The sequence below is a fragment of the Aristolochia californica genome, unplaced genomic scaffold, assembly GCF_029961685.1.
Source record: "Aristolochia californica isolate CCGP_79_NKW_82.1479 unplaced genomic scaffold, dmAriCali1.0.hap1 SCAF_2, whole genome shotgun sequence".
Lineage (NCBI taxonomy): Eukaryota > Viridiplantae > Streptophyta > Magnoliopsida > Piperales > Aristolochiaceae > Aristolochia > Aristolochia californica.
In genome coordinates, this window is record NW_027181881.1 from 33040900 (window position 1) to 33060485 (window position 19586).

Genomic DNA, 19586 nt, shown 5'->3' on the forward strand with positions numbered 1-19586 from the left:
CATTACTTGACATAATTCAAATGAAAAGAAAATCATTTAGGACTAAGGGCCTAATCGAATGAACTGAATAATAAGGTTTAGGGTTTAGCGGGTTTAACATCGTAATACGGGAGTAATTCATTTTGGACTAACCCGTCCCCCCCCCCCCTTTGGAGTTCCTCCTCTTTAAGTTCATAGTTTACCTTCAAACACGCCGAAGTAGGGTGAGATGCGTAATTTTTTTCTCCCTATAAATTCTTCTCATTAGCTTCACCACCTCTCCCCACATAATCCTTTAAACTGCGGTCTTTCGCCTCGACCAATCTGTGCTCTCCCGAAAGAGAGAAGAAAAGCAAAAACCCAAACCAAATTTAAGTTATAGAATTGTTTCCTCTGTATATTCAAATCAATCCTCGAACCCTAAAATAAAGATCATTTTACCGAACCTCTTCTTAATCGATCGAGGTAAGTTTCCGTCGATCTCACGCAGCATTCTTTCGCTATTACTACCCGTATTCGGCCACTCTTTCCATCTCTGCGGTTTTTGTTTTTGGTGTTTATTCATTAATTTTTTCTGCACTTTATTCGAGTCCTTGCCGAAGTAAATTTCTTAAATAAATCTCAAGTTGGAACTTTCTTCTCATTGATTCTTCAGTTTCGTACTGCTTGCTGTTGTTCGTTTAGGGTTTTAGTCCTGTTCCTGTGAGGGTTTTGAGCTTATTTTCAGTGTTCATCTGCCATCATGGATGACCTTGAGAAAGCTATACTTATCAGCTTTGATGAATCCGGCACTGTCGATCCTCTCTTAAAATCCCGGGCCATCTCGTATTGCCACCAAGCAAAAAATTCTAATTCAATAGCCCTTGTTTGTATAGAACGCCTCTCGCACACTAAATTTGTACAAGTTCAGTTCTGGTGCATACAGACTGTCCATGAAGTCCTTCGTCTCCACTACTCTTCAATAAACCCTGAAGAAGTATCCTATATCCGGAAATCTATCTTCTCGATCGCTTGCCATGATGTTCCTGATGGTAAAAGTTCTGCTAGGGTTTTGGAAGGACCAACCTTCATAAAAAACAAATTAGCTCAAGTGGTTGTCACGCTAATCTACTTTGAGTATCCTCTTATTTGGTCGTCTGTGTTTCTTGGTTTCCTCCAGCATCTCGGCTGTAGTCCACTTGTGATTGACATGTTCTGTAGGGTTTTGACTGCTTTAGACGATGAGCTTATCAGCCTAGACTACCCTAGAAATTCAGATGAAATCTCTATTGCCACACGGGTTAAGGACTCTATGAGACAACAGTGTATTCCTCAGATTGTCCGGGCGTGGTATGACATTGTTAGTTTATATAGGGAATCTGATCCAGACCTGGCTACATTGGTGTTAGATACAATGCGGAGGTATATTACTTGGATTGACATTGGATTAGTTGCAAATGATGCTTTTATCCCTTTGTTTTTTGAGCTTATTTTAGTTGATGGAAGCTCAGAACAGCTAAGAGGAGCTGCAGCGAGTTGTGTTTTATCTGTTATTTCTAAGCGGATGGATTCGGCTTCCAAGCTATCACTTCTCCGAAGCCTTCAGATTAGTCGGGTATTTAGATTGGTAGTTGGTGATAGTGATTCAGAGTTAGTTTCAAAATTGGGAGCGTTAATTACGGGCTATGCAATGGAGGCTCTGGAGTGTTCCAGGCGTTTGGATTCTGAGGATGTAAAAGGGCTTTCATTGGACCTCTTGGAGGAAGTGCTTCCTTCTGTCTTTTATGTTATGCAGAACTGTGAAGTGGACATTACATTCAATGTTGTCCAATTTTTTTCATGCTATGTTTCTACTATGAAGACTTTTTCTCCTTTGAGGGAGAAACAAATCATGCATGTGAGCCAGATGTTGGAGGTGGTTCGCACACGCATTTTGTTTGATCCAATGTACACTCAGAATCTTAATTTACCTGATAAAATTGGCATGGAAGAGGAAGATCGGATGGCTGAATATCGTAAGGATTTCTTTGTATTGCTTCGTACTGTGGGTCGGGTTGCCCCAGATGTCACCCAGATGTTTATCCGAAATTCATTAGCTAGTGCACTTGGGTCTCCAGAAAGTAATGTCGAAGATGTAGAGGCTGCTCTTTCACTTCTCTATGCTTTTGGGGAGTCCCTAAGTGAAGAAGGAATGAAAAATGGTGGTGGGGTTTTGAGAGAATTGGTTCCAATGCTCTTGTCTGCTCGCTTTTCTTGCCATTCACATCGATTGGTGGCACTTATCTACTTGGAGACAATAGCCCGATATATGAAATTTGTGCAAGAGAATACTCAGTATATACCTCTTGTGCTGGCAGCATTTCTAGATGAAAGAGGTATACATCACCCAAATCTCAATGTGAGCCGAAGGGCTAGCTATCTCTTCATGAGAGTCATAAAATTGATGAAAGCAAAGCTTGTTCCTTTTATTGAGATGATTCTGCAGGTACTCAGAGCATTTTGCTTTGATCATGTGCATGTAGCCTGTATGTTTAATTTTTTCATATTTTTCAAGTTTGCTTCTTATGTCTGTCAGAGTTTGCAAGATACAATTGCCAGATTCACCAGTGTAGATTGGAAGGAGCCTAAATACTTAGGATCTGAAGATGGCACTCATACATTTGAGGTATATTCCCATTTAATGATTGTGTCTGCAGTTTCATTCAGCTTGATTCCTCTTGATGTTTTCTGAAGCCTTATCTCAGCTATGTTGGTGTCAGTCATATAAATCTTCCTCTATTCTGCACTATCTCAGCATTTATACTAGTTACATCACAGTTTTAATTTTTCATATTGGTTTACTTTTTTCGCTGTTTGTTTATCTTGTTGAACCATCACATTTGGGTTATGGATTATTTACTTTGCATTTTTTAGGCAATCGGGTTACTGATAGGGATGGAGGACGTGCCCCCTGAAAAACAGTCGGAGTACCTATCAGCATTGCTTATTCCTCTGTGTCGACAGGTTAGGGTGTAAATTATCGTTTTCCTTGCATACAATGAATAATTATAGCCTGCTGATTTCAAGTGATTTCAATCAAGAAAGAAATCTCTGTTTTGTAAATTTTTGGTTTATGTGGGATTTTCTTTGAACTATTGACTAGATGCTGTTCAGTAATTGGTGATTGACCTAGTTTAAGTTGTTTGCTTTATTCAGGTTGAATTGCTGCTTTCTGAAGCCAAAGGTCAGAGTTCCGAGGACTCTAACTCAAGAATTGCAAATATCCAGCAAATAATCATGGCAATAAATGCATTAAGCAAGGTTCCAATCTTTCTATTCAATGGAATTGATTTTACTTCTTGATTTTTTTTTTTATCTCTAAGAGATTGGAAGGTTTGAAATTGGTTTCTCTTGGCCTTTCGATATGAAGGTTTCCTCTTGGGAGCTGGGCCCTCCTCTCTCTTTCGGTGGAGAGGGGGAGGGGGACCCTTTCTGTACTTCCCTGCCTAGCTCTCCCCCTTCCACTCGTCTCTCCCGCTAGAGACACTCTTAGAGGGTGGTGAGGAAGGGGCAAGGGCCTTTCCTATCCTTTTGTAAAGGGATTGGGATGGGGGGGGGGGGGGAGGCAATTATCCAAGTCAAAATTTTTAGTAATATGGTTATATTTGGAAATACACATTTAAGAGGCCATATTTGAAAATATGACATCCAGGGAGCTGTATTCCCTCTCCCCCCTCTCCTAATTGTTGGCCTATTAATTGTTGAGTTCTAAGACTGGTCATTTGATGTATTCTGATGTTACTCTTGACTTGCACTTTAAGAATATGAAGTTTGCAATTTTGTCTTTTTCACTGGGATTCAGGGTTTCAGTGAGCGGCTTGTCACTGCTACACGTCCTGCAATTGGTGTCATGTTCAAGCAGGTATGATTGTGCCACACCTTTTCTCTCAGAACAGCATTTATTCTAGATATATGTATGTATTATGAAAATATTGAATGTAACTTTAAATTTGAATAGTTTTTTTAAGTTCATGTGTATCAGTTCCTTTCAAATAAAAAAGTCCATATGCGTTAGCTATAACTATTCTTGGCAATTGAGGTTATCATCGTTGAACACTGTCAAGGTGGTCTGCTTTCAGCTTAAAATGTTTTAGTTTTTTTTATATTCCTGTTTGGCATCCCCTTTGAACTGAATTTTGAAGTGTGTTGAGAATCTGTTGCAACATTTTAGCAGTTTGTATCTACTGTTATAAAAGTTCTTAAATGGATTCATTTTGTTAAACAGACACTGGATGTTCTACTGCAAATTCTTGTGGTTTTTCCCAAGGTTGAACCTCTGCGAAATAAGGTAAATGGATAGTTTTTCACTTTTTTTTCCTTTTGTTGAGTAGGCTGCACTACCTATTACCATAATTATATACCTTTGGCAAATGCAGGTGACATCATTTTTGCACCGCATGGTTGACACTTTAGGAGTGTCTGTGTTTCCTTACCTTCCTAAGGCATTGGAGCAGTTGCTTGTAGAAAGTGAGGTAAATTAACTTCTGTCCTATAATATATATATTGGCTTGTTCCCTTATGCATCTTTAATCTCATGGATGTGATTTTTTTTTCTAATGTCAGATTTTGTCACTCCACTTTATTGTTGTTCTTCTATTGTTAGAAACTAGCAATGGTTTTGAACTCCGTTTTTTCCCATTTATTTATGATTGTGGGAATAGTTCCACATAGATAAATGTTAAAAAAACTTGTTAGTTTATAAGGTTGAACAATCGGTCTCCTAAGTGGCTAGTTATTTTTGAATTGAACCAGATTGAATCTAAACATGGTATGAAGTAAGACATCTGCCTAAACTTGTGCCCAGTTTCTGCTCTAGTGGATTTACTTCATTGATGTTGTCGACGTCTTAGGCCTGTTATCTGTATATATAAGCGTGGACGTGAGGGATAGTGTTAATGGGAATAGTTCCACATAGATAAATGTTAAGAGAAGTTGTTACTAAAATGTTTAGCAATAAGCCTCCTAACTGGTTAGTCTTGGGATGGAATTGGGCTCGATCTTAACGATCCGAAAATAGTCTCTATGTAAAAAAAGCAGAAGTAGGTGTTCCGTAATTCTTGCTTCTCCTCTATTGTCTTCATTATCTGTAATACAGTACTCAAATATAGTTTCTGTTTGATCATACTTCATTATTTTGGATAGAGCACAAATTAGGAAGCTTTATGAAAGAATGAGGTTGGTGAACCAACCTTTTGTATTTTGTTTCAAAATTTTCTTTTCTCTTAATTAGATGTAGATCAATTAAACAGCTATAGGGACTATTAAGATTATAAATGTGAGATTTGATGCTTAGATGTAGTTCAATTGATTTACTTTAGTATCATTCAAAAATAAAACATTTACTTATTCTAGATTTTGCAGATTTTATGAAAATTTAAACACGAAAGTAGTGCTGTTGGAACACTTGCTGTTATTGTTTTGATGGTTTCCATGTTGTCTGCTGAGAACAATGCACTCATTCAGCACTAGAGAGTTTCATTTTTTCTTTTTGTTTAATTTTGAAATATTGTTAAAAAGAATCAATAGACCAGCATTTGTGTGTTTCCAGTTTATATATATTTTTGAACTGCTTTTCAATATATATTTTTATTCTTGGAGATCCATGAATTATTATTATTATTATTATACTATCATTTGATTCGTGAGAAAGAAACTTTGCTATGGACAATCGAAAATGCAAGCCTTTGAAAAGAGAGGAAAATGCCATAATGGGGGGAAAATCCAGGAGAATACCCAGGAATCTTTGTGTGATTGGCATTTTGTAGGGTGCCAGTAGATGGTCAAAGGTTGATATAAATCCACAATTGAGGGGGGAGAGTAAGAGGTGTGCTCTTTGGCTATAATAAGGGCATGACTGCCTGCTTCTGTAAAGTCCTATTAATGCAGGCAGCAAAGTATGCTTGATCAATCTTTCCATTCTTGTTCCTCGTGGTGCCCTGGCACTGCAGTCAAATAATGCTTGAGCAAGCCCTGTAACAATTCTCCAATCCTAGCTGTTGATTGGGAGACTTGAGCAAGCTCTGCAAGCTTGTGCCCCATCTCAATCCATTAATATGCCAACTTTCATTTACTTGGGAAAAATGAAATTGATCATCTTCTTTAGGTTTAACATTCAGATAACTCATGAATCCTGATTTTCCTAATGATGAAATAGAGTTGGAACTTCTTGGTGATGAAATCATAATAGCAAGTTCCCACATATGTTTCATCTCATGGTCAAGATAATTTTCTTGCAAATTTATGACTAGGTATATATTGAGCTTCTTAGCTTGCTTTAATTTAGTGTGCCTTCTTAATAAAGCTTCTAAATATATATTTTTTTTCAGAATCTTTTTGGAGGAATAAATGTAAAATACTATTTCAGCAAAAAGATTGTCGTTCTTGTTTAACCCAAGTAGCAATTTGATGTTCTGATGGAAAAAAAATTATGTAGGCAGATCTTAGATACTATGTTGGAAAGAGAGTCAACCTCTCTAAAATTAATTACTTTGCTTTAGTGAGCAGCTTCAGTAGAATGTGAATCTGTTATAAGGTTTATCCCAGATGACACTTTGATGCCTCCTTTGATTAGCTAGGCCTATTACATGTAGACTTAGGCTTGGATCACAATTTTTCACAAGGTGGTTGAAGTGGAGGCAAAAATCTAGTGTGGTGGAGGCACAAGTAGACTTCCAACTGTTAGACCAACTATGCTTTATGGTTCTGAAGATGGTATAAAAATGAAAGTAGAGATAGGCCAGTGAGAAGTACTGAAGGACATATTAGATGGAAAGACGAGACAATTGAGATGGCATGGACATGCTGGATGCGGGCATACATTGGAAAGGTTTATAAGTCTCAGCTAGGGGCAGACAAAAACAAAGACAGGCGATGATTAACTTGTGATGATTTGAAAATTTAACAGGTATTAGAGAGAGAAGAACAGAAAACAAGAATAGAGATCAGAATGCATAATTCACAGCAGTTTCATTAATTGGGATTAGGGCAAATAGTTCCACCCCTCTTCTCCTTAAGTACAAGATAAAGGGCTAAAAGACATAAAATACGTTACACATATGCAGGAAATAAAATGACTTTAAGTGACTTGACTAAACTATGCTTACATATAATAAAGAACTCCGTAAAGAAACATAAAATTGCGGCCTTGCCTTTTTTTATACTTGTTATTCAACACTCTCCTATAAGCTGGAGTATATATTTCGAGTAAGCCTAGCTTCATACATGAGATAGCAAACTCTTTCCTCGATAAAGGCTTAGTGAAGACATCTCCCAATTCCTCCGATTATTTCGCATAAGTTCTAGCAATCTTTTGTGACAACAAAACATCTCTTATAAAGTGACATCAACTTCTATATTTGGATTGCTGGCAATAAAGTGGCTGCCTTCTTGTCACAAAACATTTCTATGCGCCTATAAATGGCAAACACAAATTTAGTGAAAAGTCATTAATCCACATCAATTCATAGGCAATATGGGTCATTGCCATATACTCTACTTAAGCACTATAGTGATCTACAACATTTTGCTTCTTGCTTTTCAAAGTCACTAAGTTGCCCCCTACAAATGTACAATAATCAGTTTTATACTTCCTATCCATTTAGAGCCAACACATTCAGCATCAGAATAGCCTACCACATCTAGCTGTCTATGTGAACGAAACTCAAACCTTTTGATGGGAACATCCCTTGTGTGCCACCGATTACACGAGTCTATACTCAGAGATGCGGGACTACGACAAGACCCACCACATTGTGGTTGGGGAGTGAGGTGTTTAGGATGGATTAATTGTTATTATATTTATTTTGTATTGTCCTTAGAAGTAATTGTTTTATTTTTTTAGGGGCATTTTTACTATTAGGGGTATTTTGGTCATTTTGAATTGTTCGGGGTTTTGGGTTGCTATTTAAATCCATTATGTGTGCAATTGAGGATTATTGAATGAATTGAAAATTTTCTTTCTCCCTGTTATTTTTCTTCTTCCTTCTCCTTCCTTTATTTTTTTGTTCTCCTTCACTGCAACCATACACGGCACTTGTTCTGTGTCAAATTTGGTTATCAGAGCGAAGGTTCACACCCTTGAGTAGCCTTCGATACTGTCAGACGTCCTTCAGTACAACCAAAGCGCTGAGTACCACAGACCACACCAAACAAAGGCCATCGCTGGAATCTTCCTCCGAACGGTTGCAGCACCGCTGCCATCCACAGTCAGGCCTCGTTGTCATTTCAAACACAGGCAGTTGTTGGCTGTCGTCTACTTCTGCTTTGCAGCCATCGGTCATCGTCTACATCCACTTTGCAGCCGTCTGCGCAGAACTTCTTGACCGCTGCCACCCACAGTCAGGCCTCGCTGTCATTTCAAACATCGGCAATTGTTGGCCGTCGTCTACTTCTGCTTTGCAGCCGTCGGTCATCGTCTGCATAGCCGATGTCCACTGTCAGACTACAACCACCTCTCATCCTCTTGTTTCCCCTCCTATCATTGGGTTTTAGACAACCCATTGACGACCTGTCTTTTGCCGTATGATCGGCCGCTGGTGCAACCCGAGCCCAGTCGACGCCCTCCAGTTTCCATCTCGCTACAACTCTTACTCAGCCACCCTCAAGCATCATTGTCGCCGTAGAAGACACTCACCACTGCTTTTGTCAGTTGACATTGCTTGTGATTCCCCTCTTTTTTCCCTTCTCTGTGTCGACTTCGATTATTCATTACCTTTCTGATTAACCGGGAGCTCTAAAGAGGGAGTCTGCGCATATTGGCAGTCAGGAGCTCAAAAAAAGGTTCCCCCAAAAAAAAACACCTCGCATTCGAAGACTACCTGCTTGCTGTTTTCAGTTCCAGCTCATTGCCAATTTTATGTATGTCGACTTGACCAGTTCCAGGTTGGTTTATGAGGTGATGCCGTTCTTACTTCTTGGTATTTCATTGTTTGTCTTAAATAGCATCAATTATTTGTTGTGTTGGTAGTTAGCTTCTTCATTATTAGGGCCCACTTGAGCCGAATTTGACCACGAAACCCGTGTAAAAAAACCCATTCGAGTGATTTTAGCTCTTGTGTGTCAATCCTTAGTGTTAATTTTAGAGCCCAACCTATCAAAGCCCACACCCGCATATATTTTCTCCTCTTAGGAACCACACACCCTATAATCCCCACCATGAGGAGTCTAAAGACAAAATGCTGAAACACATAAAGGTTGAGGCCCCCTACATTCGATGGTCGCTTAGACCCCGAAGTATTCTCTACATGGGTTCTTGAGATGGACCGATTTTTCGAGTGGTACGACCTATCTGAGAATAGAAAATTTAGGGTCGCAAAAATGAAATTGACAAGCACTGCTCAACTTTTTTAGGAAAATGTTGAAAGGGATATCGTGAGAGGACGCGAGCCCTATTACTAGGGGTGGTCTTGAACCGAGCCGGTTCGCGAGCGGCTCGAGCTTGGCTTGGTTCGATTAGGTATACCTGGATCTCGAAGTTCGAGATCCAGATAAAGCTCGTTTGTGTTAATGAGCCAAACTCGATCGAGTCATGATTCGGTTCGAAAGCTCGCAAGCCGGCTCGTTAACGGGCTCGAGAGTCGGGGACTCGGGAGCAGAAGAGCGAGGGAGGGGGGGGGGGGGGGGGGGGGGGGATGTTGTGGACTCAATAGCACACCGAGTCACACAACGAAGAAGACAACAACAACTCACTCAATAGGATTTAATTCTTATATTTCTTTGAGTAGGATTTATTTCTTATATTGTTTTAAGTAGGAGTTATTTCTAATTACTTTATATGTAAGGGCATTATGGGGAATTATTGTAACCCTAACCCTAAAACTCCCTATTTAAGGGACATGTATGAATGAAATAGGTAAGCTTTGAGATTTTAGAATAACCTAGTCTAAACAGGTTGAGATCACCTCTTGATCTCGAGTTTAGGGTTTACTCCAAAAATCCAACCTATCCTTCACCCTCCATTGCCATCCATCTTCACCCAAATTCATCCCTCATCATGCATACTAAGAAAAGGGGCTTCCTACCCCTTTTCCGAGCCCAAAGAGAGGATCTTCTCTCATCACCAGCGTCAACAAGAAGTTGGGTTCAATCCCCTCTTGACGAGCAGCAAAAGAGGAGTAATTCTGGTTCTTTCACGTGAGGGATTAGAGCAACTCTTCTTGCTGGGAATTCATCACAAAAATAGAGCAAGGACAGCCATCAACGTGAGCCAAGGCTGCCCCATCAAGCTAGGTCTTCAAGTCCTAGAACGAGCTGCATCAAATCAGGGTTGAAACCCTGATTAACGTGAGCAAAACAGGTATTTCTCCATTCTTTCTCCTCCTGAATTACTTCCATTCTAGCTATACTTTAGCACTAGAATGAGATCATAAAAAGGGAGACTGATCACTGGTGGAAGAGTACCCAAAGAAGGGACCTTTAACCCTATCCTGCAACTCAGTACCAGTGCTGGATTCACAACTCCCACGCTGTGTTACTCGATCCATGACCCGGGACCGTAACAGGGGAATTCTTCCTCCCCCCCCCCCCAGCTCGCGCGAAGACGATTTCGCTAGTGCGAGATCATAAACAAGTTAAAAAAAAACTCTTTCTTAAACTCCGATTGTCCCTTCCTCGTGGCTCTTGAAGAAATTGAAAAGATATTTTAGTAGAAATACATTTCGAGAGACTAGTAGTGGTTTTTTCAAAAATGTTGAAAATACATTTTTAGTAGAAATACATTTCTAGGGACTATTAGTGCATCATGTTTTTTGGAAACATTTTTCTAATTGAAAATTCTTATAAAAAAATCATATAATTTTCTAAGTAAGATTTTCCTGCCAAAATGGGCAAAATTTTTGAATAAGTATTTGACAGTTGATGTTGTAATACTTTTAGCATGAGGCAATTTTCATAGCAATTTTGTGTTTGACATTTTATTTGATTAAAAATTTATCAATAAGTATGGTAATATATTAGATTGATTATTAATTTTTATTTATTTTCCTAGAAGAGGCAATAAGAGGTCCATTTAACTTTCCTAAGAAAATTTTAAAACATTTCTTGTAATTTTCTAGTAAGTCACTAATAGTAATAGGATTTTATTTAAAAGACTATTTGGAAATATGTAACGTAGGAAAACATTTTTAGTTTTTCCTAGAATATAAATTTTCAACCAGGGGCACTAAGGAGGTCATAGTAAATTTATGGCCAGATTCAAAAATTACAAAATAAGCTAGACAACATTTGGGGTAAAAAAGATTAATATTGGTGCGTTCTAATCCAATATCGAGATTCAATCCTAAACCTCCTTATCATTCTTTTTTTAAAATGTATGCATAATTTTATATATAATTTATTTGATATATATTTTATCTTGAGTATTAAATGTAGGTTAAGATCGAACTCGGCTAGAGCTCAAGCTCGAGCTCGAGCTCGAACTTGAACTCGGTTAAAATTATTAGGCTCAAGCTCGAGTTCGAAATATTTAAATCAAGCTCGGCTTGCACATAGGAAGGTTCGGACTCAGCTGGATTTGATGCCACCCTTATGCCCAATTTTAAGTAGAGGTCATACCCAATTTTAAGTAGTGGTCATGCCTAATTTTATGTAAAATGTATGCCCAATTTTATGTAAAATGTATGCATAAATTTATATATAATTTATTTGACATGTATTTTTTGAAAAGTTTTAAATGTATGTTGGAGCTCGAACTCGAGACATGTATTTTTTGAAAAGTTTTAAATGAATGTTGAAGCTCGAGCTCGGTTAAAATTATTGGGCTCGAGCTCGATCACAATTTTAGGCTCGAGCTCGAGTTCGAAATATTTAAATCAAGCTTGGCTCAAACATAAGCAGGTTCGGGCTCGGCTCGGCTCGATGCCACCCCTACCTATTACTTACTGGGAGGAAATAAAACTCAAGCTCTAGACAAAATACTTTTCCCCTTCCTATAGAAGTACTCTTCTAGATAAGTGGCACAATCTTAGGTAGGTGAATAAATCAGTTGCCGAGTACCTTGCTCAATTTGATGAGTTCCAAATGCGGTTTTCTGTTATGGAAGACGAGGTCATCACTTTAAGCAGGTTTTGAAAGGGCCTAAATGATGACCTTAAACGAGAGCTGATGCTTCGGGGTGTCACCAGCATGGAGGATGTTTATGCAATTGCACATAATTACGAGTTAGTCTCCAAGTTCACACCCACATGAGAGTCAGACACCCGTACAATGCCTTTTAGGTCTTCCATCATTAGTCCTCAAGTCTCACAAAAGTCAATTTTAAGAACCCCCCCTTAGAAGCTGAGTTGCAATCTGGATACGCCTCCATTAGGGGCAGGAAAAGAATTGTCAAAATTCAATTCGAGGATTCAGTGTCATAAATGTCAAGGATTTGGGCATATCGCATCCAGTTGTAGCACTCGAGCTCCCCCTTAGAAACTGAGTTGCAATCTGGACACCCCTCCATTAGGGGCAGGAAAAAATTGTCAAAATTCAATTCGAGGATTCAGTGTCATAAGTGTCGAGGATTTAGGCACATTGCGTCTAATTGTAGCACTCGAGCCCTTCTTATCGAGGATAAATAATGCCCATAGGAAGACCGAGAAAAATGGAGCAGGAAAAGAATTGTCAAAATTCAATTCGAGGATTCAGTGTCATACGTATCGAGGATTTAGGCCCGCTCACATTCAACAACATGGTAAATGTTGTCCGATGTGTGTTGACTCAACCAAGGAGTCTGATGACTAGCGTCAGACTACTATCTTTCACACCTACGTCAAGTATGGAGATAAAGGCTGCAAGTTCATCATTGATAGCGGCAGTTGCATCAATGTTGTATCATCTTGCACCATTGCCCACCTCGGCCTAAAGACGGTTTCAGATCCCAGACCTTATCGAGTTTTGTAGGTCGATGACACTTCTATTTCAGTCGAAGGTGGATGTCGGGTTCTCATTCAATTCCCCGAATACAAGGAAGACATTTGGGAGGAGAAAAAAGAGAGTGCTTTAGGAAGAAAATACCTTTCCAAGAATAGTTATAGATCATAGAGAAGGTAGGCAGGCAGAAAATAGCAATTTTGAAACAAACACAAACCATTAGCCTTAGGTAACAGTACCAGAAGCACACCAAGAAGATGCAACTTAGAGTTGCTACAAAACTCTCCCCTGGACATGCTGCAGGTAAAAAAACAGGCAGTAGAAGAACAAACTTCACTCAGCTTAATTAGAAAACACCTTCACTGAATCCAGAAGCAGCAGAACACAGCCACAAGAGTACTGCACTGACTGAACCTGGCAGTATGAACCCTGTTGCACTCAGAAGTACTTTATAGACAAGGCAGACAGAAGAAGATATCATCCACAGGTGGGCGATAGGCAGCAATCCATCACCTGAGAGTGATAGAATAGGAAAAAATAGAACTTTTGAGGTCTGCTATAATGATCTATGGATATTTCTGTCCCAGATGAATTTAGAAATGGAAAATAAAGAAGAAGAAGAAAATAAGAGGGAAGAAAGGTTAAAGAACACCTATTCAGCCTACTGGTGCTCTGACACCCTGGTGATTTGAAAAACTAGAGGTATTAGAGAGAGAAGTGAGAACAAGAAGAGAAGCCAGAATAGATAATCTGCAGCAGTTCCATTACTCTGGATTAGGGCAAATAATTCCACTCCTCTCCTCTTTAAGTACAAGATAAAGGGCTAAAAGACATTAAAGCCCTTACACATGCAGGAAATAAACTGACTTTTAGTGACTTGACTGAACCACCAAAGTCGAGTGACAGCTTTGCCTTTTTGTATTGCGCCACTCAACAACTTGGAAGGAAAAAATGAGGAGGAACTTAGAGAGGCAAAACTAATGCTATATTTTGAAGATATAATTTAATATGGAGGAAAGGGATTACAGCCATTTTTAATATAGTTAGTTACCACGTCTGGTTGGAAGATGGTTGTTGATGATGATGATGTTGATGTTGTTGTTACCAAGTCTGGTTGGAAGATGGTTGTTCACATGTAACTTAGTGACATACTTAATTGTATGTAAAGTTGGTATTTCTTTTTTTACATAGATTATTATTTTCTTTAAACATCATTCAAACCAAGATTCATCTTTTCTGTTTTGAAAGTTATGATATATTCCTCGGCTGATAGATTAGTGTTTTGAAACCATTTCTTGTACTTGGAATCATATTCCTAGATCAGCCAATTCCTTGGCTGATAGATTAGCTAAACTTGGAACCTCCCTGCAAACTCTCATTGTATGAGACGGTCTCCCCACCTTGTAATTATGCTATTTGCAGCTTTATAATATAACTCAGCCCTATTTCAAAAAAAAAAGTGATGATTCATCATTCAGTGAGCCCACTCTTGGGTGCTTCATTATAATGCCAGTTTGTTGTTACCAGAGGTTGCTGGTCTTTATTCTTTTTCATACAAAATTGTTGCAGAATGTAATAAGGAAAGATGATCGATATGAGCATATCCTTCTTTTTAGGGGTATTGGATGCAGAGAAAGAGGAAATTCATTTGATATCAGCATTTTAAATCCTAGGTCTAGCAATTGTTGGTATGAAAGGAACCTTATTCTGATTCAAAAGTCTTATGAAACTTCACTTCTGATTTAAGCATATACATTTGACGAACCTATTGAACCCTGTAAAGCTATATTGTAGCTTATAATGAGTTTGTTATTCTAGATGATGAAGTTTTGAGTTTGATGGTTTGCTACATTAAATAATATTTCTTGCATTCCCATTATTTATGAGAAACAAGCTTGTGTTTCTGACTTTTTCTTCTGTTTTGATTCGATATCTATGAATTCAGCCAAAGGAAATGGTGGGCTTTCTAGTACTGATAAATCAACTGATATGCAAATTCAGTACATCGGTTCGTGATATACTTGAAGAGATCTTTCCTGCCATTGCTAGCAGAACATTTGACATTCTACCAAGAGATGCATTGCCTTCAGGTCCTGGGAGCAATACTGAGGTATGTTAATGGATTTTATTCTTCTAAGAAAATAAGGGCTTATTTTTGTCTAAAGAAAAAGTTGCAAAATGTGAACTGCATGAAAAGTCTCTTCTTCTTCTTCATCTTATTTGCACATTCTTGGCAGGAAATCCGTGAACTGCAAGAGCTACAGAAGACATTGTATACGTTTCTCCATGTAATGGCTACACATGATCTGTCCTCTGTGTTTCTTGCTCCTAAATGCAGTGGCTATTTGGATTCAATAATGCAGCTACTCTTGTACACTTCCTGCAACCATAAGGATATACTTGTACGGAAGGTATCGATAACAATTGCAACTGCTGTATTTCTATTATTAATTTCTGGCAGTGTTTTACCTTCTTACTAGTGAATAATTCTGCAGGCATGTGTACAAATATTTGTTAGACTTATCAAAGATTGGTGTAACATATCTAATGGTGAAGAGAAAGTAAGCAGATACTATCCTAGTTCTGTTATGTATTTCTTTTTTATACCATTTGAAAGATAAACACACCTTTCATGTTTCTAGCTTTTTTTACCGATATTCTTGTCAATGTTTGGTCAGGTGCCCGGTTTCCAGACCTTCATCATTGAGACATTTGCAACCAACTGTTGTCTGTATAGTGTACTTGATAAATCATTTGAGTTTCGGGATGCAAACACGGCAAGTTCCACACCTATAAACTGCTTTTGAATTTTTTATTGTAAAATATTTGTTACAGGCAATCAAAAGAACATTTGTTTGGGCAAAAAATATACTTTTACTTATGTAAGTGATGATATATCATTGCTAAATTCGTAGATAGGAGTACAATATGACTTTTGTTAAGTTGGGTCCGTGTCCCATCCCAAAATGACTAGCCAACTTAGGAAACCTCTTTCCTAACTAATAAACTCAAGACCTTTGTACCCACTAATCCATGTGGGACTATTCCTTAACACTACCCCTCGCATGTAGGCCCTATTTTGTGGCTCTACAAGTGGATAATTTAGGTGTAGGCCTTCTTTTGTGGCTCTACAAGTAGATAATTTTAGGTGTAGACCCTCTTTTGTGGCTCTACAAGTGGATAGTTTAGGTGCATGCCCTCTTTTGTGGCTCTACAAGTGGATAGTTTAGGTGTAGCCCCATATATGAGTACCTGCTCTGATGCCCAATTTAAGTTGGGTTGAAGGTCTATCCCAAAATGACTAGCCAACTTAGGAAAACTCTTTCCCAGTTAATAAATTCAAGATCTTTGTACTCACTAATCCATGTGGGACTATTCCTTAACAACTTTATTTATTTTTTCTAAGGTAGAAAGCTACTAACTGATTATTTGCAGTCTCCACCACCTTGAGTTTTTGTGCTTGCTGTTTTGTATTTTATATAAAACATGTTCAAGATATGTTTCTTCACAAGAGGGTGAGTGAAGCAGTGTATGCTTGTCATGTTTAAAATGGTTTTCTAGTGGTTGTGCCATTGGAATCACTTAAGTATCAGTATGCTATTTGGGCAAAAGAAGCGTTCGAATCTGATTCTGATCTCCACACATTGGAGTCAAATTACAGAAGAATCTCTGGTTCACTACCCCTTTTCTCTTGCACGTGTTCGACAAGATTGTTTGTTAGGGAAGCTGGTCTATGAAGTTGAACATTGAGTACAGTGATGAAATATCTCCAGAAGAAGTAGGTTGTAAGAGAAGGAAAATGTTGAGATGGATGTTCATATATTTTAGTGGGATAGAAATTATTGCTTGATGATCTTAGTAACCTTGCTGTTTTGTGTTCACAACTCATGAGTCGTCTAAGATGTTCATTTGAATCAGACAATTTAATGTAAATCCTGGTAAAGATACTTGGATTTAACTTGGTTGAGAATGCTTATTTTGCTCAAACTTTTATGCGCCCATGAATTTGTCTTTTTGCAAGTTGACAGACATAGGATTTCTAATAGAGTGCTCTAGATATGCACAATGTACTGGTAAGTAGTAATTCGTTTTTGAATAGAGTGCTCTAGATATGCATAATGTACTGGTAAGTAGTAATTCGTTTTTGAAGCTTAAGAAATATAATGGTGTGGTATGATGCACATTTTTTTGTTTAATTGCCAGTTCTTGTTTTTACTATAGAATTTTGCTCGGACCGTGATTTTGCCTAGTAGGAACTATAACTGCTGCTACTGTGGGTTCAATTATTTGCTGATGTTGTCTATATTCAATTGTGCAGCTTGTTTTATTTGGAGAGATTGTGATGGCTCAGAAAGTAATGTACGAAAAGTTTGGCAACAATTTTCTCATGCATTTCGTTTCTAAAGGTTTCCCTGCTGCACATTGCCCACAAGATTTAGCACAGCAGTACTGTCAAAAGTTGCAGGTATTTTCGTGTTATTAGCTGATAATTGTATTTTCGTAATTACTGCTTCAGTTGTCACATTGCTTGTGCTGAACTAGGAATTTCCTTTTGATGTGTCCAGGGTAGTGATATCAAGGCTCTGAAATCATTTTATCAGTCTCTCATTGAGAATCTAAGATGTCAACAGAATGGGAACCTCTTACTCAGATAGCATTCGAGTTCAACTCATTAGCTTTTAGCAAAGAGCAATTACAAGACTTTGAAGTGCTCTGGCTTCTGGATTTCTCGGGAATGGCTCCTTGTTTTTAATTGAAACAGGTAGTTCGAGATTCTTTTAATATTTTGCAACCATTTATTAGTTATTTTTATTTTTTAAAAGTGATAGTGATGGATGGTAAAAAATGATTCGTTATTTAGTTTAGCGTGTAATCTACGCAGGGTGCTCTTCTGCTGTATATAACATCTGCAAGTTGCTTGAGATGAGGTATTTTTATTCTTTGATATTTTATGGAGCATATGAAATGCTTCTCGATGTATATACTGAATTTCTGTGTTCTAAACGAGGTGTAAATTTTCGGCTATGATTTTATTAGACCTTGTTACAAGGGGGAGTGCACAGTGGAGTATAAATTTGAAATTGCAGAATAGAGAGTTTTGAGTGTTTGTTTATTTCTGGGGTTGGATAGACGGGTCTGGGTTTTTCTGTTGGTTGATGAATTGATTTATTTCTTTATAGGCAAGAGAGGCAAACCTCGTGCCTTGGTATTATGCTTAGTAAATTATTGCCTCTCCAATCTGGTCCTGGTTGAATTAGGGAGGCAATCCTCGTGATTAATCAATTTTAGGAAGTTTTGTGAATTAGGGCATTCATTTACTGAACAGCTTGAGCTCTATTGTGGACTAGAGGAAGTGGAATTCATCATGGGTCTTGCTTCCGTTTTTTTGTTTTTTTTTTGTTTCAGGAAGTAGGACAATGTACTATGGTCGATAGAATACTAGGGACTCTCACACACACTGGCATAGCACCTCTCACCCTGGATACGTTGTGGGGATTGTTATTGAGTCCGACTCCTGGCCCTGTACGTTGAGACTTCTTTCCTCCTTTTTATAACTTAGTGGACGTGATCCTGCAAAACCTTCCTCTCTGAGCGCTCCATCAAAATTGGGCACATGAGCTATTCGCTGTGGTTAATAGATGTTTATAACAAGAGTGCCTAAAATGTGGTATCTTGGGGGTGCGGCAATTAGTTTCCTTGGTGTTTATTCTGCATTCGCTTGAAAAACCAAAATTTTTTCTTTGGTTGAAAATGTCAAGATCATAAAACCCTATTGAGTGTCTACGTTTCGTAGAGAGAATTTTGTGCAAGTGGGATGGTGGAATTAGGTGGAAAAACCCGTCGTAATATTAAGCGGTGTATGAGTAAATGGTAGAAGACAGCTGGCTGGCTGGCTGCCAAATCTGATGCGTGTTGAACGAGTTCAGTTTCGTTTCGTTCCGTTCCCTATTCCCTTGCAAAGGACAGTTTCCTTGGGGCTGGGGTTGGTATTTGAATATAAAATTTTTAGTGTGCACAGGAATCCATCGTTTCTCCACAATTCCGTGGACCCGAAATCTGGAATTTCGTTCTTCCACACGTACTGGAAACGCCAGCAATGTCCGAAGAAAATTATAAGGATTGGGTCACAACTGCGTTGACTGGGGAAAAATCAAAGTTGGATCTCTATAGATGAACAAGTCCGAGCCTTGGACACCAAGTGATTGCGATGGAATCTGGCAATCTTTGCCTAGTCTACGGATGGATTTGTTACTCAACGAACTCTCTCAACTCGGAGCCGCTCGCCATTGGTTAAAATTTGCAACTATAGGGATGACGTTATCGCCTCGTTTGGCAAGGAATAAGCGGCACTCCAAATTGGTGAAGATAGCTACTTAACATGATTCTATACATCTCTCTCTAAAGGCTGCTTAACAGCTATTTCCACGTAGACAGTTAACTGAGAAACAAGCTTATCTCGTGACTCAAGCTTTAGTCCAGTTCCACTAGATCAGGGTGGGTATTTGTCAAGCTTGAATCCCATGAGATGACCAGTAGATTAGGTGATTCGCCCCCCACCTGGAAAAGAAAGGGTTTGATTAAAGGCGTGGAGGGTCGACTACAGTGGTTAGGTGAATGGTTCGGCGTCGCGCCTAACTTCATAACTTTGCTCTATAAGACTTATTTACGTATTATTAAGTCTGCTTCTGGATGTTTAGAAACAGGACAGGGATAAGAAAATGTAAAACTAAGACTATCCT

General features: G+C 38.6%; 1 protein-coding gene across 2 annotated transcripts; it reads left to right on the forward strand.

The window, feature by feature from the left end:
• Positions 1-278: 278 nt before the first annotated feature.
• LOC137956794 (exportin-T-like) lies at positions 279-17966 on the forward strand. Of its 2 annotated transcripts, XR_011113270.1 has the most exons (14): positions 279-2443; positions 2534-2623; positions 2872-2961; positions 3154-3258; positions 3800-3859; positions 4223-4285; positions 4374-4469; positions 14792-14956; positions 15084-15257; positions 15342-15407; positions 15525-15623; positions 17165-17311; positions 17412-17608; positions 17729-17966. XR_011113270.1 is itself a non-coding variant. In XM_068804418.1 (13 exons), exons 1-13 carry the CDS (start codon positions 722-724, stop codon positions 17499-17501), a joined length of 2967 nt encoding a protein of 988 aa, XP_068660519.1. In that variant the 5' UTR covers positions 279-721; the 3' UTR covers positions 17502-17966. The 2 variants fall into 2 exon arrangements, 1 of the variants encoding a protein (XP_068660519.1); XM_068804418.1 differs by having other exon boundaries at positions 17412-17966.
• The last annotated feature ends 1620 nt before the right edge of the window (positions 17967-19586 follow it).

Bases quoted from the DNA above. Each gene is read 5' to 3' on its own strand.
- LOC137956794 (XM_068804418.1), top strand. From the start codon at position 722: ATGGATGACCTTGAGAAAGCTATACTTATCAGCTTTGATGAATCCGGC. The intron at 4,286-4,373 runs GTAAATGGATAG...TGGCAAATGCAG, and splicing joins TTGAACCTCTGCGAAATAAG to GTGACATCATTTTTGCACCG. The intron at 15,408-15,524 runs GTAAGCAGATAC...ATGTTTGGTCAG, and splicing joins TATCTAATGGTGAAGAGAAA to GTGCCCGGTTTCCAGACCTT.